At 40.8% G+C, this 21,953-nt stretch overlaps 1 protein-coding gene across 6 annotated transcripts in view; it reads right to left on the bottom strand.

Moving 5' to 3' along the window:
- stambpl1 (STAM binding protein-like 1) overlaps nucleotides 1-19,520 on the bottom strand; it is a 61,743-nt gene extending 42,223 nt beyond the window's left edge. Inside the window, exons 1-2 of one of the 6 annotated variants that reach the window (XM_043712409.1) lie at nucleotides 19,279-19,520; nucleotides 2,699-2,791 (exon numbers count right to left, since the gene is read on the bottom strand). In XM_043712409.1, the coding sequence (XP_043568344.1) occupies nucleotides 2,699-2,779 (81 nt within the window). In that variant the 5' untranslated portion in view covers nucleotides 2,780-2,791; nucleotides 19,279-19,520. Of the gene's footprint in view, nucleotides 1-2,698; nucleotides 2,792-18,050; nucleotides 18,297-18,341; nucleotides 18,425-18,533; nucleotides 18,564-18,993; nucleotides 19,009-19,278 lie in introns of those variants that run through there. The other 5 variants (XM_043712414.1, XM_043712413.1, XM_043712412.1 and 2 more) reach the window with 5 other exon arrangements.
- Nucleotides 19,521-21,953: the final 2,433 nt, after the last annotated feature.

Raw genomic sequence — 21,953 nt, 5'->3', positions numbered from 1 at the left:
GATTCTGGATTAGTGGTGCTGGAAGAGCACAGCAGTTCAGGCAGCATCCAAGGAGCAGCGAAATCGACGTTTCGGGCAAAAGCCCTTCATCAGGAATAAAGTCAGTGAAACTGAAGCGTGGAGAGATAATGCTCCTCTAGCTTATCCCTCCACGCTTCAGGCTCACTGCCTTTATTGCAGATGAAGGGCTTTTGCCCGAAACGTCGATTTCGAAGCTCCTTGGATACTGCCTGAGCTGCTGTGCTCTTCCAGCACCACTAATCCAGAATCTGGTTTCCAGCATCTGCAGTCATTGTTTTTACCCCACAGAAACGTGTATCTGTACCTCGGACTAGAGAGTCTCCTCACACAATTGATCACATGGAACCCGATGTACCTCTCATTACATTAGAGCCAGTCTCAATACCAGAAACTGGCTATTCGTGCTACATTCCCCTGAGAATCCATCACCCCTTACATTTTCTAAAACAGGATACTAGTGGGCCAGGAGGAGCAGTACTTCCTCGGAGTTCATCAATCCACCTGGCAAATTCCCCCAGTCACACTCATAATTGGTTTATTCCGCATCCTCTCTTTCGTATCGATGTACACCTTCTGACCGGTGTCTGACATGCCCCTGGCAATTGCGTCACCTCTTTATGGGACTCTCCCCCAGCCAACTGGACCACCACACCTCTCCCGAACAACCAGTGGACCTGTGCCCCTCACCATACAACTTCACCTCTCCACTCTTCCCCTCTCCTCCCCACCCCTTATATTGGAAACCATTGGTCTCTCTTAACTCTAACCGCACTTGCATACAGAAAATCTTTGGTCCCATGGAGCAGACTTCTGCCTGAGAGACCACAGGCCGACCACAATGCCTTTGTGTGGGAACACCGAAGAAGTCAATTTACAGTCATGATGCAGTTAAGTTCAGCAGGGCATCTGGGGAAACCTCATCTTTCAGCTTACCTGACCTCACAATGACATTTTCCCTTGACACTCTCTTCCCCTTAAGTCTAAAATCAAAGCTAAAAAGTCAGGTTTAATCCCACCACCCTTCTTGAAAACTCTAGGGTATTTTAATGTGGTAAAAGTTTAATTGCAGAACATTGACTGAGCATTGACGTAAGAGTAGTGCGTTCCGAGTCAATTCTGCTGGACGGACTTACAATCATTGAATCACTACAGTGTGGAAGCAGGCCATTCAACCCATCAAATCCACACTGATCCTCCACCAGTGAGTTTGATTGAAAAGCTGATCCCTGAACATTAATGTTGCAAAACTGATGGCTCTGTGAATTCTGAAGTGAAGGTACTATTTACATTCTGTAACTTTACAGATCAATTAGATAAAACCTGAAATGACTCACATTGTATTGCATACCAGCAACAATAATTCCTTGCATTTATACAACTTCTTTCCAAGCTAATAATGAATTCCCTACATTAAAAGTTCCAAACGACTTCATTCAGTCTCTCCACTCAAGTAAAATACCATACTTGCATGTTACTATAGTTGGCAAGGAGTGCCAAAGGAAGAAATACAGAAAAACATTTGATCTTTCGGGTTGGATAAAAGGTAGCTAATAAGTAATCATCAAATAAACAAGATATAGGAAAACTTAGTTTAAATTACAACTGCACATAATGACAGGGATCCAAACCAGTAGAGGCATAGAGATGTACAGCATGGAAACAGACCCTTCAGTTCAATCTGTCCATGCTGACCAGATATCCCAACCCAATCTAGTCCCACCTGCCAGCACCCGGCCCATATCCCTCCAAACCCTTCCTATTCATATACCCATCCAAATGCCTCTTAAATGTTGCAATTGTACCAGCATCTACCACTTCCTCCGGCAGCTCATTCCATACACGTATTGCCCCTTAGGTCTCTTTTATATCTTTCCCCTCTCACCCTAAACCTATTCCCTCTAGTTCTGGACTCCCCCACCCCAGGGAAAAGACTTTGTCTATTTATCCTATCCATGTCCCTCATGATTTTATAAACCTCTAAAAAGTCACCCCTCAGCCTCTGAAGCTCCACGGAGAACAGCCCCAGCTTATTCAGCCTCTCCCTATAGCTCAAATCCTCCAACCCTGGCAACATCCTTGTAAATCTTTTCTGAACCCTTTCAAGTTTTACAACATTCGTCTGAGACGAGGGAGACCAGAATTGCAGACAATATTCCAACAGTGGCCTAACCAATGTCCTGTACATCCGCAACATGACCTCCCAACTCCTGTACTCAATACTCTGTGCAGTAAAGGAAAGCATATCAAACGCCTTCATCACTATCCTATCTACCTGCGACTCTACTTTCAAGGAGCTATGAACCTCCACTCCAAAGTCTGTTTGTTCAGCAACACTCCCTAGGACCTTACCATTAAGTGTATAAGTCCTGCTAAGATTTGCTTTCCCAAAATGCAGCAGCTCGTATTTATCTGAATTAAACTCCATCTGCCACCTCTCAGCCCATTGGCCCATCTGCTCCAGATCCTGTTGTAATCTGAGGTATCCCTCTTAGCTGTCCACTACACCTCCAATTTTAGTGTCATCTGCAAACTTACTAACTGTACCTCTTGTGCTCACATCCAAATCATTTATATTAATGACAAAAAAAATGACATCTTTAAAAAAAAATAAAGTTTTAAACATTTTAAACATAATAACCATCGACCACTATATCATTAACAACAAATAAGATATTACCAGACTGGTGAATGTAAATGGCTGATCAAACTCCATATTGGTGTAGGAATTAGCTTTAGAGTTTCCACCAAATGTATTCATTCCTGACCTCACCTATTGAGGGGGAGGGAAAAGTACATATTATAAGGTTCTTCATCAAACGACATCTCTCCGTTGCACAACCACAATCATAGAACCTTTCTAATTAATGATACCAATGAACATTGTACATTAATTATTCTCCCACTTGCAGTGTTCAATTCACTGCAAAGCACAAGTGTGGGCATTTACCAGCTGGGAAGAGAATGAGGAACACTGAGAACTGAAACACTCAGCATCAAAAGAAGTTTAGAGATTTTCAAATTGATATCGATTCATCGGAAATAAATTTCCACGAAATGTATTCATGCTGTAGTCAGACAAGAGTCAAACTACAATTATATTAATAAATCCCATTTGTTTATACTTTACGTATACACTATGTTACCCTTATGACAAGGTCAATAAATATTTTTATAGCTAATCGTAAGTAAAATAGAAACATTTACAAAGACAAGACAGAGCCATAAAGCTTATCCACCCTCATTTTGAATATTAGATTTTGCAATAACAAAGGATGATTTTGAGGGAAAACAGCTGAAAACATTCAGAAGAGAAAAATATCATGCTAATTTCAGGGAATTCTTCTCTGATTTTCCAACACAATGAAGCAAGTTATGGGCAGTATGTTGGCCCATACTGTATGACTAGATGTATTTTACAAATCTGTACCCGTATATCCCAAATAATCCTAAGAATCCAGGTTCTCTTAGGGAAAAGAAAATTGTGCCTGTTTTGCTAATGCACTTTGCCTGACAAAACAATTTAGACAATAGACAATAGACAATAGGTGCAGGAGTAGGCATTCAGCCCTTCGAGCCTGCACCGCTATTCAATATGATCATGGCTGATCATTCCTAATCAGTATCTTCCTGCCTTATCTCCATAACCCTTGATTCCACTATCTTTGAGAGCTCTATCCAACTCTTTCTTAAATGAATGCAGAGACTGGGCCTCCACTGCCCTCTGGGACAGAGCATTCCACACAGCCACCACTCTCTGGGTGAAGAAGTTTCTCCTCATCTCTGCCCTAAATGGTCTACCCCGTATTTTTAAGCTATGTCCTCTGGTTCGGCACTCACCCATCAGCGGAAACATGTTTCCTGCTGCCAGAGTGTCCAATCCTTTCATAATCCTTTCATAAAAATCCTTTCATAAAAATCCTTTCACAATTTCTACAATATCTACCTGAAATTGATAATATTCTCCATTATTTCACAGTTAAAAGGCCTCTTTACATCCCCTCACAGGTCAGAACATCCATCCCGGCAGTTCAAAACATCAGTCTCAATGCAGCTCTTAAAGTGGTGGAAGCAAGCCAAAGTTTTGTATAGTCTAACTAACACTTTCTGTGATTTATGCTCTGATTCTCCAACACAATGGAGCAAGTTATGGGCAGTGTGTAGTCTGCACACGACAACATGGCCAATCTACCTAACCTGCACAACTCTGGACTGTGGGAGCAGCACCCAGAGGAAACCCACACAGACGCAGGGAGAATATGCAAACTTCATACAGACAGTCACCTGAGGGTGGCATGGAACCCAGGTCCCTGGTGCTGTGAGGCAGCAGTGCTAACCACTGAGCCACTGTGCCAGCCCAACGTATAACATGTATAATCGAATCCGAAGGGTTCTTTTGATGCAGTGGTAGTGTCCCTAGCTCTGAGCCAGAAAGGCCTTGGTTCAATTCCCACTTGTGTAACAGGCTGATTAGCAAATATCTATAACAGTATCTACCCGTGTAAACCTTATAAACAATAACTTTACCCTCCCACTACCAGGTGGCAGTACAGCACCTTCACTAGAATGGATAATGTCTATTCAGCATGATAAGGTTCAACAGTACCAGTTCCTTTATGAATGTGACATGCAAATTTAACTTGCAAAACGTTAATAGGAAGTGCATCAGACATACGGCAGTTATTACAGGTATTAAAAAAAAACAAGTGCGGCACTTTCCACAGAGCTGCTGCTTGTTTCAACTTTGCCTCTTCTGACTCAACCATTCACTTATCAAGCCCAATAACATCCCAGGCTGCACCTTTCACCATTGTATTCTCTGATAATGGTAGCATGTCAAAGTGTTTTATAAAGCCCATGTATCATTAACCAACTGAGACAGGATTACAACAGGATTGTGTGTACTGATCTGTCAATGTGGGATTTAGTGGTGCTGGATAATGTAAAATATACAAATAAGAACTGTTGGTTTAAACATATTATACGTATTAGCTCACAGCCAAAGGAGCAGGTGGTAGGGTTGGGGGAGTGGGGGGTGGAGACAGAGAGAGAGACAGACAGACAGACAGAGAGCAAAGGGTTGTGTTGGGAAGGGGATGGAAGCTATGTAACTATTAGAGTAATGCATCTAAAACCTTTGTTCCCCACCTCCCTCCTTGGTAAACATGAATATAAGCTACCTGGATCATTGAAAAGCCAGGCACAGCCTAGCTGCCTTTGCCAAGCTATGTACTATATGTAAACAATGGGCTGTATTGTGTAAATAACCTGCATGGCACTGTGACAATATAATTATACATTTCAAAACAAAATATAATGCTTAGAAAACATGCGTATGAACTCAATGATCACGTTGGCTGCTTTGACTGCACGTCAAAGGTGCTTGTCACTTGATCTCACTGCCATCCAGGTACTTCACACGATTGGCTGCACCCCTCGATGGGAACAATCCTGTTCCCCTGTACAGTGTCAGAGTCTCTGACCCCTAACCTGCCACGATTAACCGGTATTGTAACCCACTTCACCACAGTTCAGTCATCAGGTATTCCTTTTCCAACAAGAGAAAGGAAGATCCTGAATTTGGGAACATGAAATCCAAAAAGAAATGGCCTGAATTTTAAAAACCTCTACGTGTTCTGATCCTAAATAAAACAAGATAGTCATAAAGATATCAGTCTGCTGACAATCATCCCTCTAGGCTAAAAGATTCCTGATGAAGGGCTTATGCCCGAAACGTTGATTTTCCTGCTCCTCGGATGCTGCCTGACCTGCTGTGCTTTTCCAGCACCACTCTAATCTCGACTTTGATCTCCAGCATCTGCAGTCCGCGCTTTCACCTAAAAGGTTCTAAAAGCAACCTCCACACTCAGAGTTTGAGCTCAGAGTCTGATTCGACAACCAATCAGCTTTGAGTGAGAGTGCTGCATATTCCAGTCTTTGGGTGTGAAGGTTACCTGAAGTCCAATGTGCCCATTTCAGTTTTCAGTTGGATGATCAACGACTTCACGGCACCAAGAATCCTCCTCGTATCTTAGACAGACACTTGCACTTTACTAAAGTCGCCAAAAAGATATTGAATACTCCCTCCCTTCACTGCCACAGCATTAAAGTGCTGCAAATGTCTACGACGTTTCTTTTACCATCTCTGTGACTCTGAAAGTAATATACTGGGTCAAACATTTGAGACAATTATGAGGGCTGTGCTAAGTTGCAATGTCACGTTTTCATCTAACTAGAATACTTTAGGTTGAATTGAAAAAGAACAAAAGTCAGGATGTTTGGTACACTCAATGCCACGCAGGATGTCACAGTAAATAACAGTAGGATTTTTCTTTTGCAAAGGAGACAAGTACATGACATGTCTTGAGACACCTGACTCATTTTTGAAAAACAGGGAGTGATGTCATTCTCCTGCACAAGTTTATTCTGCAAGAGAAGTACAATTGTGGAGCGCAGGTTGGTAGTGCTTCTGTCTCTTAACTGGGAGTCCCACTCCCAGTTCCTGTTTACTACAGAAGAACCCAGCAACAGGTACAAGCAAGTCCGAGTGTATCATTCCAGCCAGCTCCCCAAACTGGATACATGGGGTTGGCACAGGGAAGCAACATACTGTAAAGCAAATCCAAAGACAGAGTTGGTATGAAGGGGAGTCAATGTCTTGTGACATGGGCTGAGCTAAAGGGGGAGGGGGGAGAAGAGAGACAGAGAGAGAGAGACAGAGAGAGACAGAGAGAAACAGGAAAAAATAAGGGAGAAGCAAAGAAAGTAATTCTATCTCAAGGATTGTCTAGTATAAGCCAGAATTTGCCTATTCAGTCTTTAAAAAGTAATTGGATTAAGTTCCAGCAAAAGTCGAGAGTGTGGTGCTGGAAAAGCACAGCAGACCAGGCAGCATCCGAGAGGCAGAAGAATTGATGTTTTGGGCATAACCCCTTCATCTGGATGATGGGCTTATGCCTGAAACGTCGATTCTCCTGCTCCTCAGATGCTGTCTGACCTGCTGTGCTTTTCCAGCACCATACTCTGGACTCTGATCTGCAGTCCTCACTTTTTACTAAGTCCCAACAGAAGAATGCCGTGTAGATCTAATGTTTCTTCTTTCAACAATCAAAAAAAAGCCAAACCAATCCAAATGAATAAGGAGGGGTGCATGTGCATCTCAGGGGACATGAAAAGACACAGAGCGCACGAACAGCAGTGTGTACACAGAAGCAGAAACAAAAACACATTGAGAAAATGGAAACAGAAAAAGGGGAAGCACAACTGAAACCAAGAAAAGAGCATTCAATAGTGTTAGAGTTCTTGACAATTAGGTTAGAACTAATGTGATGAAATTGAGAGATTGCCTACTAAAATAATTCAACAGTGATTAATGGTTCAAAGGGTTAGTATGGAGTGAAATACAATGGAAGTAATAATTGTATGTTATATGAAAGGCTACAAATGTGTCATTACTATACAGCTTGGTGTATAACATCAGACAGATGGTACTGTCATCGGACAAAGAGCAAACCTGTTATCGGTAGAAGATAACACAGTTTCACTCATCACTTAGGATTACAGAAGGTCACACCACAGCTGTAGAACCATCTGGTAATAGTGGTACAAAGACAAGCAGAATATTGTCCTTAAGTACATATGTGGCATAAATCAATGATTAAGTTAATACAGTAGGCATCCTGAAATTGTGAATATTGCAATTAATCCAATGGAAATTAAAATTCAATGCGCAATATTAAAAGCTTCTCTCATCCCTCTAACCATAACGTGCTTCTTGATGTCTCTTTCACACTTCGGCCTGCCATTCTTACCCCAACCCTGCCTTCAGTGAACTATATCAGCTTTGCAGCATCTCTAAACAGCTCACTAGTCCTCACAGAAGTGTGCTCCCTTGTTTTCAATTAACCTATTGACAAAATTAAACGCAACAAATCCAATCCAGAGCAAATTAATTTTGTGAATGAGGCTCACTGTGTTTACAAAATCAATCCTGTCACCTGAAAAATCCCTCTCCCAACCCGGTATATTGTAGGTAAACCTGCAATAACGAGTTCACACTGCCTTCAACAGCCCTCTGTGGATGTCACATTATAATGCTCTCAGGTTGTCATTTCACCATATACACCAAGACGATGGACCTTTTAAAAAAACAAATCTACAAAAATCTACATTATCTATAATGGTGTGAAACTCAGCTTCTCCCATAATAAGAATATAAACTGCCAGAGGTCATTTTAATTCACATGGCAGAATATCAATAAACCTCAAAAATTTTAAGATGAATAGACTTAAAAATGGACCAGACAACACCCAGGGTATGCCAAGTGAACATAAGCTAACAAAAGTCAGCTTAATTCTCAGTCTGACCTTTTGTCTAACATATGCCAAACGGAAGAAAAGATACACCTGAAAAGCAGTAAAATGTGCTAGCAGATGTATAAAAATTTCCCATCTATGTTAACAGTTGGCAGCAAGTGACTTCAAGGCTAGAATCTCATCAAACGATCAATCTAAATTGCATGAACTTTTCCACTGTTGCACAAAGACCTATGAAGTTATGCAAGTCCTTCAGAAAGCCCATCAGCTATTGAGCTAATACCGATATTTGATGTAATCTAACCACTGGTGACATTTGCCCAGTTGTGATATTGTTCAGTAACATTAGTTCCACATCTTTTGCAGAAAAAGAAAGTGCTTGGTGAACACAGTGCAAGATGCAAGTTATTGAACATTTTAAATCATTTTACATTTAAATAACTGCAGGGCATCACAAAGCACACATAACATCATAATGAATGAAGAGAGATTTTTTTCCACATATCAGAGACTATTGTAATCAGAATAGTTTTATCTTGGAAACACCAGTGTCGTAATAGTTTCCCGCTGTTACATTCTCCAGGAGCACTGGGGAAGTCACAACAAAGGATTGTGAAATAAATACCCACGTGGCACACCATCAAATGATTTCAATATGGAATGAAAATAATATTTTCCACACTGAGCCAGTCAACTAAGATTGAAGTGGAAAAAAAGTGATAAGGCAGGGATAAGGAAAAAAAAGAACTTCTGGCATTTTTAATAAAGGAACAAAACTATTTCCTGTTTCCTTCAAATTATATGGTAAATAAAGATTATTCAAAACAAAATAGCTACCACATTTTAAAAACCAAGAGTATTTCAAGTTCAATGTCTGATTTGTAATTAATTAGTTGGTTAGGAGTGAATATACTGAAAGAGGTACCAGAGCTTGCCTTAGGAACCCTGGCCTACAGAGAGAAAAAGTCAATTTTATTTCCTACTATTGAAGGGCTGTGATAAAAAGGCTGCTTGAGGATACAGGTGAAGGTTGTATTCAGCTGCCTCCCATCTGCTCACTCACTACCTAACATTCACATAAACCATTGACCAAGGTTCAAATAAAGAATCAAAACCGCTCATATTCTTCCAGAAGTGGTCTCACCAACTCTTTGCACAGCTGCAGTCAGACTTCCCTACTCTTATACTCCAACCCCCTTGAAATAAGGGCTAATATTCCATTTGCCTTCCTGATTATCTGCTGCACCGGTGTGCTAGCTTTCTGTGTTTTGTGCACAAGTTACCCCAAGTCCCTTTGTATTGTAGCTTTCTCCATTTTAATTCTCCATTCTTTTGCTCTCCCCTTCAAAGTGAACAACTTCACATTTTCTGACAATATTCTCCATTTGCTAATGTTTTGCCCACTGACTTAACCTGTCAATATATCTCTGTAAACTGCCTGCATTCTCTTCACAACTTGCCTTTCCACCTATTTTTGTGTCATCTGCAAATGTGGCTACAGTACACTTCCTTCCTCCAAGTCATTAACATATATTGTAACCAGCTGCAATCCCGGCACTGATCCCTGTAGATCACCACTGGTTAAAGGTCACCAACATGAAAAAGACTCACTGTTTCCTGCCCATCAGCCAATTCTCTATCCATGCCAAATATACCACCTCCAACACCCTGGACCCTTATATTATGATTTAACCTTTTGTGAGGTACCTTGTCGAACACCTTCTGGAAGTCCAAATACAACACTTCTGCTGGTTCCCCTCTATCCACTCTGGTTGAGACTTCCTTAAAAAACTCTAATGCATTAATCTGACATGATAGCCCTCTTATGAAGCCACGCTCACTTTGCTCGATTAAATTATGATTTTCCAAACGTTCTGCTAGTACCTCCTTAATAATCAATTCCAATACTTTTCCAAAATAGATGGTATGCTGATCAGCCTACCATTGTCCACTTTTTGCCTCCTTCCCTTTTTGAATAGGGCCATCTTTCCAAACCTCTGGCACTTACCCATATTATATAAACATTATAATGTTTATTATAATTAAACAATTATAATACAAATGGTTATAATTGTATTATAACCAATACAACCATTATCTCTGTAGCTAATTATTTTCGGATCCTCTGATGCAAGCCATAGAATCATAAAATCATTCAGCACTGAAACAGTCCCTTTGGTCCACTTCATCCATGCCAATCAGACATCCCAATCTGACCTAGTCCCACTTGACTCATATTCCGCTAAACCTTTCGTATTCATATACCCATCCAGATGCCTTTTAAATGTTGTAATTGCATCATCCTCCACCACTTCCTGTGGCAGCTCATTCCATACACGCACCACCCTCTGCATAAAAATGCATTCTCTCAGGTCCTTTTTATATCTGTCTCCTCTCACCTTAAACCACCCTAGGAAAAAGACCTTGGCTATTCACCTTATCCATGCTCCGCAAAATTTTATAAACCTCTATAAGGTTCCACCTCAGTCTCTTATGCTCCAGGGAAAGTAGCCCCAGTCTATTCAACCTCTCCCTATAGCTCAAACCCTCCAGTCCTGTAAGTCTTTTCTGTACCCTCTCGAGTTTAATAACATCCTTCCCAAAGAAGGGTGAATTCTATGTAGTATTCTAAAAATAGCCTCACCAATGTCCTGCCACAATATGACATTCACCTCCCATACTCAATGTTCTGACCAATGAAGGCAAGATTGCCAAATGCCTTCTGCACCACCCTATCTACCTGCAGTTCCATTTTCATGGAACTATGCACCTGTACCCTAGGTCTCTTTGTTTAGCAACACTCCCCAGAGACCTATCATTAACTGTATAAGGTCCTGTTCGACTCTGAAATAATCTTCTTCGCTGTCCACTACACCACCCATTTTGTTGTCATCTGTTTCTAACCATCCTTCTGTATTCACATCCAAATCATTTAAAAAATGAGAAAAAGCAGTGGACCTAGCACCGATCCTTTCAGCACCTCACTGGTCACAGACCTCCAGTCCGAGAAGCAACTCCCTACCACTACCTCTGTCTCCTACATTCAACCTAATTTTGTATCCAACTGGCTAGCTCTCCTGGATCCTATGTGATCTAACCTTACTAACCAGTCTATCAGGTGGAACCCTGTCAAACCTTTTGATGAAGTTCATAAAGACAAGCTATCAAGACCAGGGGACTTATTGTTCCCCCTACCCCCTCCGTTAGTTAGTAAAATACTGCTTCTCCAGCGATGGGTAATGCAACCAATTCTTCTATTCTTTCGTATGAATGGGATGTTTGAAGTATCTTCCACTGTCAAGACTGATGCAAAATATCTGCTTAACCCCTCTGCCACTTCCTTGTTCCCCAGAACTATCTCCTCAGATTCATTTTCTAAGGGGCATATGTTCACTCTGACCTCTCTCTTCCTTTTTCTATCATATCCGCATGTGTTAAACAATACCCTCAACTCACCTGCCTGACTCACAAGATTCCCTGCATTAAAATAAAACCCTTTAACCGTGCCAGGTTCCCTTGTGGCTTAATTGAAAAGTATGTTCTGTCTGTCGGACAGACTTGACTTTCCATCTGCATTTGTCTGTGGATCACCCACTGCTGTATCTCCACTCCATATTCCAGTCCCTTGCCAAGTTAGCTTAAACCACCATACCCCCACCCCCATCAACAGCAGTAGCAAACCCAAACCCAACCCCACACCATGGTAATGCTGACCTATTACACATTCATTCTAGTCTGAGTAGTTTGTGACAACTAAATGGCTGCTCAGCCAGTTCAGAGCTGCACCCCTCAGAAACTGGAAGTGAATGTGTTGGTACGATGTCAGCACACCCTTCAGCATGTGCAGACTCTTGGTGGGCCTGTGGGGAATGTTGTTCAAGTTGACAGTAAAGATTCCCAGACCCACCACCTTCAGCTGCTTCATTAATGACTTTCCCTCCACTTTAAAGTCACATGGGGATGTCCACTGATAACTACATAATATTCAGCAGCATTCACATCTCCTTAAACACTGAAGCAGACGGTGAACAAACAAAGCAAGTCCTGTCTTGGCCTGCCAACATTCACGCCACACAAGTGCCAGACCATGACCACCTCCACTAAGAGATAATCTAATGATCTCCACATGAACCTCAACAGCATTACCATGATTGATTCCCCTGTTATCAACATCCAGCGAGTTACTTTGATCAGAAACTGAACTAAATCAGCCATATACATACTGCAGCTAAAAGTGCAGGTCAGAGTCTGGGGTTGCTCACCTCCTGACTCTCCAAAGCCCGTCCACCATTCACACGACACAAATGATTGAATACTCTCCAATTGCCTGGGTGACAGCAGCTCCAACAGTACTCAAGAGGCCCAACACCATCCAGAACAAAGCAGCCCGTTTGTTCAGCAATTCATCCACTACCTTAAACATTAACTTCTGCCTTGGCTGATGTATGGCAGCAATATTGGGTACCATTCACAAGATGCACTTAGTAATTCCTTCATTAGCTCTGAGGGTCCATCAACAGCACCTTCCATATTCCTGTCCTATACCACCTGGAAAACAAGGGCAGCTGATGTATAGGAATCACAGAATCATTACGGGGCAGATGCATGCCATTTGATCCATTGTATCTGCACAGTCTCTCCAAATGAAATTCATAGTTAAAGCCAATCTCCTGGTCTTCCCCATAACCTTGCACATTATTTGAATAAAACCAATCAGCTAAGAATAAATGATCTAATGCCACCACCTGCAATCTCCTCCCAAAGCCAAAAATCATCCTGATTTGGAAATATGTCACTGCTTTTTCAATGTCACTGGGTAAAATGCTAGATTTCCTAGAAGTACTACGGGTGTATTACACTGTATGCACTGTATTGGTTCAAGAAAACAGCTCACCACCACCTTCTCAAGGGCAATTAGGGATGGGTCATACATACTAGCCTGATCAGCGATGTCCACATCTTATGAAACAATAAAAAGAATGTGTTGGGCTGTGTCATTATTGAGGAGGAACATTGAGGAGCTCCCTCATCAAATTCATTGTTCTCAACTATTCATAGCTGGATGTGACAGAACTGCAGGGCTATGACCTGATTCATTAGCTTTGAAATCACTTAGCCCTCTTGCATTTCCACTACGATTTAGCTTACATGTTTTATCCTGCATTACAGCTTCACTATCTTAACACTTCATTTTTTAAGTATGTGTTATGTTGTTCCTGAGGTAAAAACAATGACTGCAGATGCTGGAAACCAGATTCTGGATTAATGGTGCTGGGAGAGCACAGCAGTTTGGGCTCCTTGGATGCTGCCTGAACTGCTGTGCTCTTCCAGCACCACTAATCCAGAATTATGTTGTTCCTGGCACATTCTCTTGCACTTTTGCTGGAACCATGGTTAACCCTCTAGCATGATGGCAATGGTAGAGTGTTGGATAGGTCAAATATAGAACTACAGATTGTGACTACATGCTGATGACCAAAAGGGCCTTGTGGATGATCAGTTTTGAGTTGCTAGGTCTGTTCAATATTAATCCCTCTTTCTTGTTTTCTTCATTTCTTGGAGAACTTTTTCTTTCATATTCTCAAATCCCAAATTAAAAATACTGATAGTGTAAAAACAACAATGACGTAGTTCGACAAAATCACCGAGAACAGGAAGTAGTATGTCTTGGGGATCTTAAAGAACTGTCATTTACATAACACCCAACTGGAAGTCCCAAAGTGCAGCCTATTAATTACTTTAGTAGTCACAGCACTAGGTAGATCATTCCCTGGAACAAAAAAATGTATATATGGTAGAGAGTCAGCAGTGATCATGGAAATCAAAAGGATGTAAAATGGGTCACTGACTTCCTCTCACTTACTTAACACTGTCACACAATGTCAAGATCTCACCATTTTGCTTTGAAGACCTAGCAACGTGGGCACTGCAAATTCCAAAAGCAGCAAATGACTGAACAGACAATCAATATTCCTCCTGATGCTGATTGTGTGAGGAAATGCAGGGACCTCTCCTACCTTTCAAATATCACCACAAGAACCATCACATCCACCAGGGCAGACAGATGGGGATGCATTTAGCAACTAAAACAGAGCATCTTTGGCAATGCAGGAATCCCCACAATTACTCTGACATGTCAGGCTAAATATTGTGCTTAAATCCATAAATGGGGCTTGAGCCTATCACTGTCAGCTCAGGCAAGTGTCAACAGTGATCAATATTGTAGCGTATTGTGAACAAGCAAGTAGTTACCTTAAAAAAAGGACCAAAAATTGTCAAACTTATCCATATGCAGCTTCACAATGATAGCTCTCTTGTTCCAATCTTAATGTTGCCAATAAAAAGGAACTAAATGGCCTGTCTGAAGTTATGCAAGCAATAACAAAAAACACAAAGATCTTTCGATTTTAAAAAGGTGTGATTCTCACCAGCGTACAGATAAGAATAAGAGATACCATTGTAAGTATGGACATTCATTTCTGTGAAACCACTGAATACAGCACCCTGAGGCTATGTACATTTTCTATGACCAGTATAAATACTCAGGTTATAAAGGAATATACTTGATTGAACAATCTCAAATGACTTTAGCAGACTTGGTTATTTTAGTAATAATAGTAGTTACAGTAAAACCTACACAAGTGCTAATATAACTACCTGTGAATTCTACAGAGCTTATACAATTTAAAACCAAAGTTGCTCACCATCTTTATCAAACACTTCAGAATACTTACCTACTTATTTTACATGAACAATTAATCACTGTTTGAATAATAATTCTTAGATAATTCAGTCCATTATAATTTACTGTATAGTTTTTTCTCATATTGCAAAGACTGTCTCATTATGTATTTTCAATTTGTGTCTTCTGCTCACCAACTCTTTATAGAATCAAACTTTCTCACTATTGTGAAAAGTCTATTCAATTTACAAACAACTTTCTTTGTTTTAATGAGTTGCAACATGTCCATTCAACATCAACCCACAGAAGTTAAAGGTCCAAATCATTTTCCAATTTCAGCCAGGATAGGATTTGGGCATTAGAAATGACACAGCATCTCTAAAATAGATAATGGAAAATTCACAATTGGAGTCTATGCTCATTATTTACGTTCGATGGTCCATTGAAAAGTTCACTTGATCGGTAAGAAGGAAGATAAGGAGCTAAGAAATAGGAACAGGACAAACCAATTCAGTTATTAGGCCTGCTCGATCTTTCAACCCAATTAAAGTCTGATCTTTTGCGTTAACTCTACTTTCCTGCTCACTCCCTTGATTTCCAGAGTTTACAAAAACCTATCAATCTCAGCCCTAAATACCTCTAACCATAAGCTGTAGGAGCAGGCAAAGGATCTGGGTGGGTTACTCTTCAGAAGGTCGGTGTGGACTTGTTGGGCCAAAGGGCCTGTTTCCACCCGTAGGGAATCTAATCTAATTTAATCATTCAGCTCAGCACGTCTGCTCCGGCATGCAATGAGATCATGACTGATCTGATCATCCTCAACTCCATTTCCTGCCTTTTCACTATAACTCTTGATGCCTTCCTAGAGTCATAGAGTCAAAATGTGTCCATCCCATCCTTGAGTGTATGTAAAGACTCAACCTTTACAGCCCCTTGCAGATTTAACATCCTCTGAGAGAAGAAAATCCATCTCTTATATCTGCCCACCCTAAGATTATGTCCTCTGATTGGAGACCCTACCATACGGGGAAATATCCTTTCCATATCTACCCTATTAAGTGCCTGAAGAACACATTGAAGTATCACAACTGTCTAGGGTAGAAAATTTGGAAGATTCACAAACCTCTGAGCGAAATAATTCACATAGGCTGCACAAATACAACCTGAGGGTGATTGCACCTTATATTTAAGTAAGGTTCTCCAACTCTAACAGGTATATCATTCCTGTATGTATTTCTTCATACATAATAGGTCATCAAATACAGCCGTCTATTAAAGTGTCTAAGACCTCTCTCTTCACATACTCAATCTAGCTTTCTCACTTACTGATGAGTCATGTGGTTGGTTACATCATTATGGTTCACATAATTTAATCAAGATTTAATGAACCTCATTACACTAGTTTGCCCACTTACTTAACCCATCTTCGCAGCCTGGTTGGGTTCTCTTTACAGCTTACATTTCCATGTGGAGATCTGATGATCTGCATGCAAAACAGTTTGTTGACACTCACTCTATGGATTCACACACATAAAAAGGCCACTTGAGGGAGAAACTACTGCATCACCAGCACTTTATCACCAAAGGGTTAATGCCTCCAAGAGAAATGGGGCGATAATAGGGATCATAAGAAAAACTCACTGAATAGGAACAAGCTTAACAAGATCAGATTAATATCCTGTAGGAACGGGATGGAGGTGGAACAATAAGCTTTTCACAAATGGCTTACAGAGCAGGGTAACCATGAGCAAGTAAGATAGTACCTAATGCCAGTCTACCAGCTTCCCACTCTGAACTTCTTCATCCATGTCCTTAGATTTCTGTTTTAAGAACGGTATTTGTTTGCAGGAAGTAGACTTGCAGAAGAGGTGAATTGCAAATTGGACCTTAAAATTCTGGTACAAAAACAGAAATTGCTGGAAAAAAACTCAGCAGATCTGGCAGCGTCTGTGGGGTGAAATCAGATGCTTCAGGTCCAGTGACCTTTCTTCAGAACATTAAAATACTGGTCCCTTACTGTTTTCTAAAGCATCTCGCATAAAATAATACATAAAGCTGATCTTAGCGATTTTTAAAATAGAATTCTATAGAATCCCTGCAGTGTGGAAACAGGCCAACAAGTCCACACAGACCTCTGAAGAGTAACTCACCCAGACCCATTTCTCCACCCTATTATCCTATATTTACCTATATGCTGGGGAAGTTTAAATTAATTATCTGCAGGATCATGTACTTATTGTTTTTTTAAACTGTCAATTTATATGTCACATGGTATATGAAATAGCAAATATACATAACTTCCAATGCACTTAGCACACTTTCAATTGTTGTAATAGCCTTAAAGCAGTCTGCAAGTAATATTTCAGCTACCATAATGCAAAATGTTAACACAAATGCATTATAAGCATGGATACTTTTTTTGAAACTGGGTAGGAAAACAAGGTTAGTGTAGCATTTTGAGGGTCTGCATTTGCAATAAAATAGTCCAAAACCTAATTCCCACTGGATTATGGAGAAAGCTGAGAGTAGTTCACAGGTCAGCACAACATCGAGGGTCAAAGGGCCTGTTCTGCGCTGTATTGTTCTATGTTCTATGAAAGCCTGCCTAGACAAATAAATCAAGTTTAAAGTACATTTTATTAATTCAAATTAGTAATTCGAATTAGAACTATTCATATTTTGAAATTATCAAAAGTCTTGTGGTCTACAGATTGTATCTCACATGGAATTGAACCAACAAATTTATTTGCAGGGAATGCATTTCCATTCTGACGGAGGGTCACTCGACGCAAAACATTAACTTCTGATTTCTCTCCACAGATGCTGCCAGACCTGCTGAACTTTTCCAGCAATTTCTGTTTTAGTTTCTGATTACAGCTTGCAGTTCATTGATCGATAGAATCCCTACAGTGTGGCCTTCAGCCCAACAAGTTAATTTTGTTTTTTTTTTAGAAAATACATTTCCACTGCCTTGTTCCTTTACAACATTGTCCACAATCTAACATTATACTCACTTTAGAGCGTTGGTACTTACTGTTTAAGAATCCATTTGATTAATTCAATGCGGGGCTATTTCTGACAGAGCCAAAGTGCAAAATGCCACCACTCCCTTGCAAGCAGAATTTGAAACCAATCTACCGCACTCTTTCCTTTGCAGGCCTTTGGTTTTTTCTTAAAAGATCTGCCTCAACGACAATGCACCTGCATTGTTACTGACATGCATCAATGTCAAAGTTTCACACACGCACGTAACACTTCACTGAATTAAATAAAGTGCATGTTTCTGCCACATAATCGAGGCGAAATCTTGTTCCCTCTTACTTACGGTGCAGTGCTGAAAAACTGTCTTGCACACGAGGTAGCCAACCTTCAACAATCAGCCTAAACACAATAGATTTCATCTATAAACAAGACACAGGGAAAACCAGAGTGACGCACGTTTGCCACTCCTCTTGGGCAGCTCTCCAGAAACAAAAGGTCATCCCATACTTCACAGTGATTCCTTCAAAAAACTTACTGCTCCCTTACAGTTCCAGGCCGGAACTCTCCAGGAGAGATGCAGCAATCTGAACAGAAAGCTCGCAGTAACACACTCGAAATGTCTGTCAAAGTCGAAGAAATCACCGAGGATCTTCAACAGTGTAAAATTTACAACAGTTCCTGCTCGACATCACGTGGTGTTGGTAGTACCCTTCCTAAACCTGCCCATTGACTGAGACCATGAAATGGACATCCCGGAGGATCAGCAACCACGTATAACGCAACTCTCTCACAACTTAGACCCACACTTATTATAACAATTAAAATTGCTGAAATAAATGGATTTCGCACGCATTTAAAATGCACTGGATAAACACGGTCTTTGAATCAGATCGCGGTTAGATGGGGAACCTCCTGCTACACACTCAACACGATGGGTTACTCGAGATTGACTTTTCCCATTTCAGGGGGTAAAGGTATATGAAAGTTTAACCTACAATCCAGTGCCAGCGAGCTTCTTCAACTGCTCACTAACAATGCAGACATAATCTGAAATACTTCCTTTTACACAGTCATTCATCTGTACTTGATCAACACTCCTCATACGTTTGAGCCAAACTTAACATGTTCCTCAAAAAGATCACTTGTGGGATTGTTTAAAGACTGCTTCCTTCAAAAGGATGTTTCCCTGTAATATATCTGCCACCCTCCCCCCATGATCTGAAGCTGCTCTCACACTTTAACCCGCCTGCAGATTGGATGGAGGACAGATCTGACCTTACCTCTCAGAGCCGAGCGGCAGCAGCAGCGGGGAAATCAGCCAGGCCGAGCCGGCACTATTCAGCGGTTCCACAGAGCGGATGATTCGGGAGCTGCTGGAAGTCGCTGCCTCGTCAGCAGCTCCATTGTATCCTCTCCACAAAGGCAGGGCTCGATCGGCTGCGGCTGGAGCCCAGTGCCCGCTCCCTCAATCACAGGGGCCGTCCTTCAACAACAGGGCAGCCGCACAGTGGCAGCTCCAGGGAGGAGGAGGGGAGAGTATGCTGAGAAATTGCCTTCGGATTTATCATACTCCACACAACAAAAACTAACATCACACACTCACAAACTCCTCAACGCAAAGCCAAGACAGAAATACAACTTACTCCCTAAACTCAAATATCACACACTCCCTAAAACCCAAATATCACACACTTCATGAACTCAAACATCACACACTCCCTAAAACTAAAATAACACTCCCTAAACCCAAATATCATACACTCCCTAAAACCCAATACCACACAATCCCTAAACCTCAAATATCACACATTCCCTAAAACTCTAATATTACACACTCCCTAAAACTCAAATATCACACACTCCCTAAAACCCAAATATCACACACTTCATGAACTCAAACATCACACACTCCCTAAAACTTAAATATCACACATTCCCTATGACCCTAAAATCCAATACTACACAATCCCTAAACCTCAAATATCACACATTCCCTAAAACTCTAATATTACATTCCCTAAAATATGACACATTCCCTAAAACCAAATATCAAACAATCCCTAAACCCAAATATCATACACTGACTTCCAGTTGGGTGTTATGTAAATGACAGTTCTTTAAGATCCCCAAGACATACTACTTCCTGTTCTCGGTGATTTTGTCGAACTATGTCATTGTTGTTTTTACACTATCAGTATTTTTAATTTGGGATTTGAGAATATGAAAGAAAAAGTTCTCCAAGAAATGAAGAAAACAATGACTGGAGTTGAGACAACCAATAAGAGGGAAGAACGTACTTGAGCTTGCCCTCTCGAATCTATGTGTCATAACTGTTGCCTTTGTCCATGTTGGTATTGGTAGCAGTGACCATCACATAGTCCTGTGGAGATAAAGTCAGGTCTTCACATTGAGGACACCCTCCAGCATATTGTATAGGCATGGCTGTGGAAAGAGGGATTAATATTGAACAGACCTAGCAACTCAAAACTGATCATCCACAAGGCCCTTTTGGTCATCACAATCTGTAGTTCTATATTTGACCTATCCAACACTCTACCATTGCCATCATGCTAGAGGGTCAACCATGGTTCCAGCAAAAGTGCAAGAGAATGTGCCAGGAACAACACAACACAACACATACTTAAAAAATGAAGTGTTAAGATAGTGAAGCTGTAATGCAGGATAAAACATGTAAGCTAAATCGTAGTGGATATGCAATAGGGCTAAGTGATTTCAAAGCTAATGAATCAGATCATAGCCCTGCAGTTCTGTTACATCCAGCTATAAATAGTTGAGAACAATGAATTGGATGAGGGAGCTCCTCAATGTTCCTCCTCGATGATGACACAGCCCAACACATTCTTTTTATTGTTTCATAAGATGTGGACATAGCTGATCAGGCTAGTATTACACACTCCCTAAAACTCAAATATCACACACTCCCTAAGACCCAAATATCACACACTCCCTAAAACTCAAACATCACAAACTCCCTAAACGCAAATATCACACACTCCTGAAAACCCAAATATCACACACTCCCTAAACCCAAATATGACACACTCCCTAAACCCAAATATGATACATTCCCTAAAACCAAATATCAAACACTCCCTAAACCCAAATATAACACACTCACTAAAACCCAAATATCACACGCTCCCTAAAACCCAATATCACACAATCCCTAAACCTCAAATATCACATATTTGGGTTTGGGGTGTGTTTGATATTTGGTTTCCTCACACAATCAGCATCAGGAGAAATATTGATTGTCTGTTCAGTCATTTTCTGCTTTTGGAATTTGCAGTGCCCACGTTAGTTGCTAGGTCTTCAAAGCAAAATGGTGAGATCTTGACATTGTGTGACAGTGGGGGTGTGTTTGATATTTGGTTTCCTCACACAATCAGCATCAGGAGGAATATTGATTGTCTGTTCAGTCATTTGCTGTTTTTGGAATTTGCAGTGCCCACGTTGCTAGGTCTTCAAAGCAAAATGGTGAGATCTTGACATTGTGTGACAGTGTTAAGTAAGTGAGAGGAAGTCAGTGACCCATTTTACATCCTTTTGATTTCCATGATCACTGCTGACTCTCTACCATATATACATTTTTTTGTTCCAGGGAATGATCTACCTAGTGCTATGACTACTAAAGTAATTAATAGGCTGCACTTTGGGACTTCCAGTTGGGTGTTATGTAAATGACAGTTCTTTAAGATCCCCAAGACATACTACTTCCTGTTCTCGGTGATTTTGTCGAACTACGTCATTGTTGTTTTTACACTATCAGTATTTTTAATTTGGGATTTGAGAATATGAAAGAAAAAGTTCTCCAAGAAATGAAGAAAACAATGACTGGAGTTGAGAGGGAAGAACGTACTTGAACTTGCCCTCTCGAATCTATGTGTCATAGCTGTTGCCTTTGTCCATGTTGGTATTGGTAGCAGTGACCATC

Source organism: Chiloscyllium plagiosum, chromosome 22 (assembly GCF_004010195.1).
Source record: "Chiloscyllium plagiosum isolate BGI_BamShark_2017 chromosome 22, ASM401019v2, whole genome shotgun sequence".
In the NCBI taxonomy this organism is placed as follows: Eukaryota; Metazoa; Chordata; class Chondrichthyes; order Orectolobiformes; family Hemiscylliidae; genus Chiloscyllium; species Chiloscyllium plagiosum.
This window is presented reverse-complemented; position numbering and strand designations above follow the sequence as displayed.